Consider the following 12033-nt stretch of genomic DNA (forward strand, 5'->3'; position numbering starts at 1 on the left):
CCTCCTCCTTACTTCCTCCATCACACTACTACTAAAGACCAAAACCAGGGTCTCCCAAACATTGAGCAAAGGTGCCAGTGAGTCAGACCTCAACACACCAGGTATAGCCTCAAAGCTTTGCTTATCTACAGTTTTATTATGCAACCTCATCTTCTAGCTGCTTATAGAGACCCTGAGCTTTAGGAAGACAAAGGAAATGTTTGAAAACCCACAAAGCAGCATTGGGAAAGCAAATGGGGATTGGAATACGCATATCTTTCTCTGCTCTGGCCAGGCAGTCATGAGCTGGCCACAGTTATTCCCTTAAGGTCATCGTGTCTTATCTGAGACAGAGTGAGGTGCGTTCATTGGTCATGAAGAGACAATAAGAACAGTTCCATGGTGACTGTTGCAAGGAGGGTGTTTTGACTTCTGTGTCTTGCCTCTTTATAAACCGAAGTTTGTAAGTGCCCTGATGTACCTTCTCTTCCTTGAGAAAGTGCAGATGCCTGCTCTTGAAAGCATTAGCCAGGAGCAGGCAGCATTCTCCTCATCACAACCTGGGAACAACCCCCAAGTCAGTGCCTGGGGGAACTTCAGATCGCTCTATCTGCAAAATTGAATCCACAGAGACTGAGACCTCCTCCTATGTCACAATCAGAAGTTGTATTATCATCCACCTGCATATCAAGTGGCAGCTCCCAACTCTGACTGAGGACAGGGAGTCATCACCCTGACTGACTAAATGTGCTCTCATGGCCCCAGCCCTGTTTCTGCGGGCTTTGCCGTTACTTCATCTGCAAAAGGCTTGCTCATCTTCCTGTCTACAACAACCCCGACTTCCCATTCCTGTCCAGAGTGTATTTCACCAGCACTATTAAGACTAGAATGGTTCTCTCTGGGATTTCGGAATACAATATAGCACTTCCTTTCTGCTCTAACTCCTACTTCTCCTTGAGCATGCACTCCATCAGAAATGCATGACTTTAAACATCAATAAGCAGGGGCAGTTTGTACTATTGGGTCATTGTATAGTCCCTGAGCACAAAGACCAAGACAAATAAATTCTTTTCATTTAAAACTGCCCTAGTAAGGAACAAAATACCCATGAAAGGATATAGGTACAGAGACAAAATTTAGAGCTAAGATGAAAGGATGGACTATCCAGAGAATACCCCATCTGGGGATCCATCCCATCATCAGCCACCAAACCCAGATACTGTTGCACATGCCAGCAAGATTCTGCTGAAGGGACCCTGATATAGCGGCCTCTTGTGAGGCTATGCCAGTGCCTGGCAAACACAGAAGTGGATGCTCACAGTCAGCTATTGGATGGAACACAGGGCCCCCANTGGAGGAGCTAGAGAAAGTACCCAAGGAGCTGAAGGGGGCTGCAACCCTGTAGGTGGAACAACAATATGAACTAACCAGTACCCCCTGAGCTAGTGTCTCTAGCTGCATATGTAGCAGAAGATGGCCTAATCAGCCATCATTGGAAAGAGAAGGCCCTTGGTCTTACAAACTTTATATGACCCAGCACAAGGGAAGGCCAGGGCCAAGAAGTGGGAGTGGGTGGGTTGGGGAGCAGGGGCAGGGGGGAGAGTATAGGGAACTTTCGGGATAACATTTGAAATGTAAATAAAGAAAATATCTAATAAAAAAAAAAAAACGCCCTAGTTAGAGACTCATATTCCACTTTGGTTAAAACAGGAAAAGCCAGTACAATCTAGCTTGTGTGGGTTTCCTTCAGCAAAGTATTTTTTTTAATGAGTTAGTAGATTGCTGTTTCTACAACATTCACATATCAATATTGTCTTACTTTTAAAAAGGCTTTCACAACCACAGATCTCATCTAGTGTATACCTTCATTCATATATCCACATAATAATAAATTCTACAGTACACACAGCCCATTAAGCATCACATATTGTGACTACCTGAATAAATCGCTACAGAATAGAATTGTAAAGTTTTAATAAAACCAGCAATCAATTCCTGAGGAATTTTTCTCAGTGAAGAAATCGTGGGCTCAGGAGATTGATTTTGGTCTTATCATATTCTATTTCTATTTCCATTTTAGAAATAAAATCCTATTTATCCTATTTCCTGCAGGCACCTTTTCCTATTTCCTTTTTTGTTTATCAAAATAAATGTTGACTAAAGCCAAGTAGAGGTCAAAGTCTGGTCCTTGTCATTGCCCTCCGCTCTGGAATTCTCCACAGTGGGAGCTAGCACTGACTTGATGGCCTGGCATGAGGCTGCTTTTATCACCCCTGTGTTTTAGTTGTTTCTTCCGACCCTCAATGGTAAATTTTTATTACCAATATTGTCTCTTTTTTTTTTTTACTCAAAATAAATCTTGTTTGTTTAAAGAAAAGCCAGAAAGTGCAGAAAATCTCATTAATTAGCCTTGCAGAGAAGCAACATCAGGAGAGACAAAGCTGCCCATGAGGACTTCATTGAAGACTGAAACGGTGGGGAGAAGGAGGGCTTGATTCTGCTGAACTCACAGCTCAGTGCTGTGAAGTGCTTGTGATACCAGGCAGGAGGGGGCTCAGAGGTGTGGCCAGGGGGACAGGACATTGATACAGATGGCAAAACAGTGAGACTCTGCAATTATCCTAAAAGTCCTCTGAATTGTACTCTGCTTCCCCATCAAGATTAATACACAAATCATTTATATTGTATATTGATTAACTATAAATGATTGTATCAAATTCAAAAAATACATTTACAATATCACAGACCATGGATTGTGCTGAAATAAATGCAGCTAGTCACATGGGAGGTTTCAGTTATGAAAGCCATGGAATACTGATGAGAGAAATTAGCAAAGATCAGAAGAGACCAGTCGAGAGTTCTTCAGAATGACAAATTTCAACACTGCTAGTATTGAAATTCTCCTCAAATACATTTGTCAATTAAACGCATTCATCAAAACCCCGACAGGCATTTCTGTGAAAATTGGCATAGATTCTGAGTTTCACATAAATATGCTAAGTGCAGTGAATAGCCAAAAAAAAAAAATCTAAAAATCAAACAAAGTTGGATGTTTCATGTGAGTTAATTCTTCCTGGAACAGGGCATCAATCAAATCAATACCATAGTATATCAGCACAACACACAGGAGAACCCTGAAATAGATTCACCAATGGCCAATTGATTTTCACCAGCAGATACAGCTAATTAGTTGAGGAAAGATGGGCTTTGTTCTTAAAATGGGTGCTGAAACGCCCAGACAGCTATAAGGGAAGATACTGAGATGTGATTTATGGAAAGCCGTGTAGACAGGAGAATACACACAGGAGACCACAGAGCTAGAAATTCCAGAATAAAGTCTAAGGCATCAACTTTGCTGATCTTGAGTTGAGAAAATAAGGATTCTTAGCTAAGACATAAAAAAGGAAAACCTGAAAATGAAAAAAAAATTGAGTATATTGTTATGGAAATAAACTGATAGGGATGTAAGGAGAAAGACTATCCTCAAGTGTCCATCTAAATATTGGTGTCCAGAATGTTGGATGTCTAGTATCTAAAAGCAGAGAGGGTCACCCCACACTTTACTTAAAGAGACACTCCCTGAAACTACAGAACAAAAATAGCCAAATCTATTTCTGAGAATAAAGCTGGAAGTATCTCGTTCCGGAGTTCAAACTATACTACAGAGCTGTCCTAATCGGTCTGGGACTGGGTTAGAACAGTTAGAGAAGCAGAAGAGAACGATGAGCAGAGAAGTGGCCCTGTGGTGCTGCCGGCTGAGCCTTCACGGGGACTCACAGAGGGAAATGGTGGCCTCCTGTGTAAGTGGCCCTGTGACAGACAGCTGGACACCTGCTCACCAAAGGCTGAACAGGTTCTCCACGTTACACCCATAGAGACATAGTGAAGGCTAATAAAGGTGAGGCGTGCACTTTCTAAGCACAGGAGCCCACAAGGAGAACAAGGAAGGTTCCTTAACACGGGCCTTGGCTGTCATTTTGGATTTTGATACCAAAAGCTAAAGGAACAAAAGCAAACATCCCCAAGAGGGACTCCACCACCCCAAAAGGTGTCTTCACAGAAAAATATGTCACTGAGGCCATTATCATGACTCAGCAGGCAAAGGCACCTGCCACCAAGCCTTGTGACTTGATTAGATTCCCAGGACACACATGGCGGAAGGAAAGACACAAATATTGCATATGTACTCTGACAAACACATACATGCCATGCTGTACACAGCCACCCCCTCCACCCTCCCCCCACAAAATCAATTAGTCAATCATTAATCAACCAATCAATCAATGAGATTTTAAAAATATATAACAAAAGAATTAAAGTTGCAAACATCATAATTGATAAGTTTCAAAAATACACAAGAAGTTCACAGAACACAATAGCAAATAACAAGAAAACAAAAAACAAATCATGAAAATTTAAAAAACAGCCCTACAGCTTCAGTATTTCCCAGAGAGGATATACAGTGACCAAGAGTCTTTAGGGAAGTACCCGGTATTCCTAACCTCAAGTAAACGAAGTTCTGAATCTCAGAGAGATAAGACCCTACTACACCTGTTAGGATGGTTGCTGTAGAAGAGACCTGAGGCAGTCCTGGTGAGGTGTGGAAGAAGACTTGTGCCCAGGCTGAGTTATAGGATACCATAGAGGTTGCTCAGAAAGTGAAAATTCACCTACCTGTGATCCTGGAACCCCACTTCTGGGCCTTGACTGGAAAGAAGCAAGGTAGGGAATCCTAAAGATCTATCTGTACTTTGTGTTCACATCAGTGTTCTTCATAATGAATAATATACAGAAAAAATTCTCTGGGCCCACCCTCAGGGAGATGAGAGCTCAGGGATCAATCTACATTGGGAAATTTTCAAACTAAGAAAACAATCCTCCCCTTTTGCCACAACATAGATAAACCTGAGATGCATCAAGCACTATAGAGTAAGGGAGACCAAAAACCACTCATACCTGACAACCTTGCTCAGGTAGAAACTCGAAAGGCAAATCTCAAAGGAGCAGAGGGTACAGCAGTGCTTCTCCAAAGACTGGGGTCACAGGTACAGACGTGCAGGTCTAAAATGAACATGTTCCAAGGGCATATGCAATCAGCGTGGGTTGTGAATCAACACCACTGCAGTAAACATTCTCAGCTTGTGCCAAGTCACCACCATGCACCCCTTAAACACAGTCAGCTTTCATTTAACAATCAACATGTAGGGCATAAGACAGGCCAATTAAAATCATAGCAAGACACTACTGACACATTTAATAATTTATTCCAATGGACACAAGAAGGGAGGAGTAAAAAATATATCTCTGTGACCGGTTATTTTGATTACGGGACTATAAACATCTTTGTCACATACCACTGAACTAGGACTAGAGTGGTTGCTCAGTGAGTAAAGCATGAGGATGTCAGTTTGGATCCCTCATGCCCACTGAAAGCTGGCTGTGGTGGTGTGTGTCTGTCACCAGCTCTGGGCAGACAGCAACGTGCGGAGCCCTATCCTCCAGGCCTCCTGGCCAGCTAGACAACTCAAAACAGCAAGTCTTGGGTTTGGTAAGAACAGGGCATTTTCTCAATTAGTGATTGATTGGTCAGGGTCCATTGCATTATGAATGGTTCCATCCCTGGGATGGTGGTCCTGGGGTATATAAGAAAGCAAGCTGAGCAAGCCAAGAGAGCAAGCCATGAAGCAGCACCCCTCCATGGCCTGTGCATCAGCTCCTGCCTCCAGATTCCTGTGCTGCTTGAGTTCCTGTCCTCACTGGCTTTGATGGTGAATTGTTGTTTGAAACCATGTGTTTCAATACCTTCAATACCTTTCCTCCCCAAGTTGCTTCTGGCCAGTGTTTTATCACTGTAATAGAAACTCTAACTGAGGCAGTAAGAGACACCGTCTCAAAATAATGAGGTAGAGAAGCAATTGAGGATATCACTCTCTGGCTTCCTCATATTCCTCTGCAGGTGTGTGCGAACATGCATGCTTGTGTACACACACACACACACACACGAGGAGGAGGAGGAGGAGGAAGGGAGGGAGGGAGGGAGGGAGGGAGGGAGGGAAAGAGAGAGCGAGCAAGGGAGCATTGTACGATATACCTACAACAAATCAATTTTACTGCATATGAGACAGATAAACTTAAAACTCAACAGAACAAGTCCATCCAGCTCTAACCAAGAGTTAGCCCTGCTGTACATCAGATGACACAACTGTTTTCGTGCATTCACTTGATAAAATGGGTGTGTATTTCTGCTTGAGCGCTAACATTCAAGGAGATTGTTCTTAAACTTTGTTGTAAAGTGTCATGTTGCAAATTCAGTAATTATTTTGTGGTGAATATTACGAATTCAGAGCTTACAGTGGCTCTTGTTTTTGTGACTCTCTTTGCCTTGTTTGAAATGTTTAGAGGTTACAAGCATTTTTCTGTTTATAATATGGCAGTCCTTAACACTTAAATTTTTATTCTGACATTCAATACAAACTCAAAATATTGCCTATGGCTCTGTACATTAAATCTTATACCCATTGTATTTTAATCATGATTATAACTTGTTTCATTTGTTTACAAATCCCTCTTCACATTTAAATTCAGTGCCTAGTGCAGTTGTGCACTTCAAACAGCTTTTAAATTACCTATTGATCTTTCTATTACAATTGAATGTATCCTGGTAAATATTTTCTTTTGGAGTTAAAATGAATGCATCTTTTTTTCAGAAGTAAATCTAAATGATAGGTGGGCTGAAGAGAAAACTTTATGCTTCCTGCAGCTTACAGGACATGTTTTTATCTGAGTAAACATACCTTCTGTGGCCCAGGCTCCTGTAGCTTTTGATAGAAACAGCAATGTTAGAAGAAAACTAATTTTGGTATTGATTGTTTCTTGTAGAAGTCCCCTGGTGCTACCAATTGCCAAGCAGGACAGTTTACTGGAAAAAGACATTATGTTCAAAGACACAGCGAAAGGTCTGTGCAAGCAGGAGTCCCAGGACGGCCCTCCTGAGACCAGCATGATGAGCAGCTGCGGCAAGCCAGAGCAGGTAACTCTGCAAGGTCACGGGGAAAACCTACAGCATCCAAAGCTGGCCTGCTACCTCCCATTCAAAGATAAAGTAAAATCGCATAGGCTAGGGTTCTGTTTAAAATTCCTGTCAATGTGGCCATTCTACTGGTCATTAATAAATACAATTGCTATTTAATTTTAGAGAAGTTTAATTTTACAGTATATTTTCAGGTGTCTTTGATCATTAAGCAGTATCTTTTTTTTTTTCTCTTTTTCTGTTTCTTCCAACTCTCCAAATACATATACGTTGGTCAAAGATGCGCTGAGAGACATTTCTTTTTAAAAGAAGCTATGGTGTGTGTGCATGTGTGTGTGTGTGTGAGTGTGTGTGCGTGTGTGAGTGTGTGCGTGTGTGTGTGAGTGTGTGTGTGAGTGTGTGTGCGTGTGTGAGTGTGTGTGTGTGTGTGTGTGTGTGTGCGTGTGTTTGTGTGATCACTTAAGTCTCAATGCCTAATTGAGGGGTGGTTGCTTTGCTGTTTTGGAGGGTTATGAGCTTAAGTTTTCTTCTTTCTGTGACAGAAGTAAATGATTTTCTGTGTCTGGTGTTTTGTGAACGGCAGAGCTATGCTCACCTGTGTTCAAACACGTTGTTTAAAACTAAGAAGGCTTTTGCAGCATCCCAGCGTCAGGCAGGACCTTCCTTGTGGGTGGTTTCTGTGTCATTACTGTCATCTCTTAGGTATCCTTGGTGTAAGAACACCGTGATCATTCTCTGTCCCTTGCCTTCTGGAGGACACGGTGGGGATTTTGGATTACTGACCTGTGACACTTACTAAACACATTAAGATCTCCCCTGCAAGCCAGATCACAGACGTTTCAGGCAATCAGCCACTGGACAGTTCTTCATAGAAGAAACTAAGCTATCGATGGCTGGGTCATGCAGTCGCATTCCACACAAAAGCCACGGGAAAGACTTTTCAATGCATCAAAGTACAGAGTACCATTTTAGAAATAAGTATGTAATGTAGAAAATTTTGAAAATTAAAACAAAACCACTTAGCGCCTCTTCCTCTGGATTTTTGTAAAATGTAGCTTTACCACAGGGTAACTCTGCAGATGGATGGTTGTGTCTATCCTCTGCAAAAGGCATAGAAAAATGGCCTTGTGTGGAATCTCTGTAAGGCACCCAGGCCTTCAAAAGCCTCCTAGACTCGAGCATCAGAGCTCTCTTCTGTTGACTTGGAAATCTTGATAACTACAAGGAGCTGCCTGTCCCTGAAGGTCTCTGATGCTACGGGAGTCATTGTTTTGGTGTAAGCCAGACAAAGGGCACATTGTTTCAACTGCTATTCTCGAACGTTCCCCTCAACCCAGTGCAAATGTGTGGCTAGGGGTAAGAACCTGGAGGCTTCCAGCTGGATGCTGGGAATTGATCCTGTGGGCTCTCTGTCAATATCCGCCATGCTTTCTCTACTTGCAGTAGAAACTGGCTTGGATGACATAGCCTTGTCCCTGGGTAAAATAGGAATTTTATTGCATTCATGGAAATCATGCCTCTTGAGTCTCTCTCTCTCTCTCTCTCTCTCTCTCTCTCTCTCTCTCTCTCTGGAATTAAAAAATGCATACTAACTTGCAAAAAGTTTGGGCTTTAATTTTGAATGTTCCACATTCTTGTAATCATATGTATTATATAACACAGCATATCATATACATCTATTAATCTGTCTTACTATACATATATGCCCATACCTACATTCTTATTATGAAGATCTATACCACACATGATATTTTATTTGTGGGAAGTAGAAGGATGCTCACAAAGACTTTAAAATAAGATCCTGATGATGATAGAGGCAGGGGAGATGGGTCCTGGGTTCTGTTCCCAGCATCCACAGACAAGTGGCTCACAACCGTCTGTAACTTTGCACACCCTCTTAGACCTCCATAGGTGCCAACTACTGAAAGGACACTTTCACAAAGTGAGGCACATCTTCTCTTCCAGCCACTTAACACCCTGGGCAGCCTTCCATCACCCTTGGAACTGTGCAACCACTCCCAGACTCTTCAGGGTTTCATGCTTTCTACATACCTGCTACCCTTTGATTCTACCCACGGCCACACTGGTCCTCAAGGGCTTCCCACACACCATCCTGGTTCCTCTCCTCCATCCTAAGAGACCTGTCCTTCCAAACTATTCCCACTTTCAACCTGAGCACAGCCCACAGACAAGGGCAGCCTAGATCACCACAGAGCAAACTTTTTCAGACATCTTTTTTCTTCTGCGCGTTTTCTACACTTGTAATTTATTATTTACGTCCTTGCTGGTCCCTCCAGCAGACTGAGAACACACTGAGATGAAAGGTAACATCTCCTTTTATTCTCGTTTTCTGTCTTTGCATCAAAATACTGGCATAAAGCCTGTCAGAGAGTAGAGACGCTAGGAACACTGTGAACTTACGAACGTGTTCCTGGAGCTGCTCATCGCACGCCGCCCTCTCTTCCCTGACTGTTACACAGTGGTAGCCAGCCCTACTTACTCTAACTCACTCTGATAGTCAGTCTTCACTGTCAGCTCAATGGAATTTGAAACCTCCGGGGGTGCCTGTGAGGGTTTTTCAAGAGAATTTTAGTTGAAGAGAGAGGATCCCCCATAAGTGGGTGGTTTCATCCAACTGAATAAAAGTTGTTGAGAAAGATGATAGACAGCTGAGCCCTGGTTTTTGTTGTTTTTTTTTTTCCCCTCTCCTGGTTGACACCTTGATGCCATAGACCAAGCTACCCTCACTGCCACAGCTGCCTTTCCAGTAATGATTCTGTTTTTCTACCTTTCAAGGCCAAATACTTCTTTTAAGTCATCGTTCATTGGTGTTTGGTTGTAAGGACCAGAAAGTAAAGAGTCACCAACCACCAGCTTTCCCCATTATCAGCCTGAAATCCTGCTGAGTAGTGAACCAGCGCACGGGAGGGGGGGCAAAGGGAGGCTGGGGAGCTGGGCAGAGATGGATTTCGAGAATGCAGGTTGTCTACGTTGTTACTGGTGATAGAAAGCTAACATGCAGGTGTTCTTCAAGGCATAAGGAACTTGGGTAAAGTGGTATGTGTGTGTGTGTGTGTGTGTGTGTGTGTGTGTGTGTGNGNGAGAGAGAGAGAGAGAGAGAGAGAGAGAGAGAGAGTTGTAGATATGGAACATGGAACATAAACCCTGATCTGAATGATCCTCTCTTCCTCGAACCATCTCCCCTTTTAACATTGGTTTCATATCCACGTGGTCTCAGAACTCTGAGAAGTTCCTGAAGTGGGAACATGCACCTGAGCTGATCAGAAAGTGACTACAAGTGATGAAACTGGCCTTTGTCCCACCCCACAGGTCCAGGTCATGCCTCCGGCTCCCAGCGATGACCTAGCCACACTCAGCGAGCTTAACGACAGCAGCCTGCTGTACGAAATCCAGAAGCGCTTTGGAAATGACCAGATACACGTGAGTGCCATAGGACTGCCACATACCCTGTCTCCCCACTGTGGAACCACAAAGGCTGCAAGTGATGGATCTCTGGAAGCTTCTGGCTATGGGGATGGCTGAGGTTGAGCTTCTCAGAGTTCAGTCTCTTCTTGAGAATGCTCTTAGTCATATTCAGCAAAATCCCAAATTCAGAATGAAGTGTAAGTTAGTAAGGACTCTGCAGGAACCTGGGACAAATGGCTAGTTGAGGTGTCCGTGAACAAACCAAAGCATATGCGGGCCAGCTTTCCCAGCATGCCTCAGTACCCCAGGCTCCCTCCCAGCACTCTTCACTCTGCCCCCTCCTCCTCTCACTCCCAGGGGGCTGCATTTCACTTCCCTTCCCCCAGCCTGATCCCAACACATTCCAGCCATTGTGGGTTCTCTGATGTCTTGGCCTCTTGGCCCTAGCTGCTCCTTTTGGTTAGGGGCTCCTGGCTTGCTTTCCCTCCCTCTCTTCCTCTCATGGCCTGGTTTAGTCTCCCAGACATGTTCAGTTTGGGCTTTTCCCCTTGCCTGCTTCCCCTTCTGTCCACAGTAAGTCCTGTCTATACTTTAAGAATAGTCATGTCCTCCTCCTCCTCTGATTTCATTTTTCACGCTCTTTGTGCCTTTTCTGTTGCCCTAACTGAGTGGGGAGATCTTTCCAGAACTGGCAAGATCTGTAGATCAGCTGCTTATAAATCTCAGTCTGCCTCAGACACCAAAGGCCCTGTACTAAGTACTGCCCCCGATCTACAGGCAGCGTCTCTCTGGGCACTAACCTAACTGTGTGTGTAAGATTTCTGCAAAGATGCAGAGAAAGCCATTTAGATGGAGGATGAGTTAAAACTGTTCTATCCTTTTCCTGCATGTTAGCTTTCTATCACCAGTAACAATGTAGACAACCTGTATTCTCGAAATCCATCTCTGCCCCCCTCCCCGGCCTCCCTTTGCCCCCTTCCCGTGCGCTGGTTGATTTTGTTCTGTCCCATACAGAGCCCAGGACAATTCAGTCCAAGTGCCTGTGGAGATTTCTGATTATGCCCGAATCTGTCACATTCCCTGATAACACCCATTTAGTCCTAATCGACAGAGAATCTGATTAAGTCATTTTCATGTAAATGTGAAGACTGAGATTTCCCAGCAAGTAATGAGTTGTCAGGTCCTGATTAACCCACGAAGCTGCAACCCAGCATCTCAAGGCTTCAATAAACTGCCTGCCACCACAAATATATCTAAAATTAAGCACATGCATCACAATTGTTGGAACTTTGCCATTGGCAGAAGTGGTTAAGCCTGCCTGCTTTGGTTTCTATTATCCATCTCCCTAGTGCTTTCGTGACATGTTTCTGATTTTCTTTTCTTTTGTTTCTTTTCTTTGTTTTTCATTCTTTTCTTTTTATTTTTCTTTAGCTTGTTTTATTTTCATATTACCCAGGACTATAATTCCAGCGCCCAGTGCATGCTGCTAGTTTGGTACCATTGGTCTACACCCCTGGTCCTTTCTTTGCATTTTATCTGAGTAATTGTGTAGGCTGCCATGGAACTCATAGCCTAAGATGACCTTAACCTTGCAATCT

General features: G+C 43.4%; 1 protein-coding gene across 2 annotated transcripts in view; it reads left to right on the forward strand.

The window, feature by feature from the left end:
* Positions 1–12033, forward strand: part of Myo16 (myosin XVI) — a 490479-nt gene that overhangs the window by 228316 nt on the left and 250130 nt on the right. For both annotated transcript variants that reach the window (XM_021218659.1, XM_029531821.1), the window contains exons 10-11: positions 6859–7009; positions 10340–10450. In XM_021218659.1, coding sequence (XP_021074318.1) covers positions 6859–7009; positions 10340–10450 — 262 coding nt within the window. The remainder of the gene's footprint in view (positions 1–6858; positions 7010–10339; positions 10451–12033) is intronic.

The sequence above is a fragment of the Mus pahari genome, chromosome 19 (genome assembly GCF_900095145.1).
Source record: "Mus pahari chromosome 19, PAHARI_EIJ_v1.1, whole genome shotgun sequence".
NCBI classification, from domain to species: domain Eukaryota; kingdom Metazoa; phylum Chordata; class Mammalia; order Rodentia; family Muridae; genus Mus; species Mus pahari.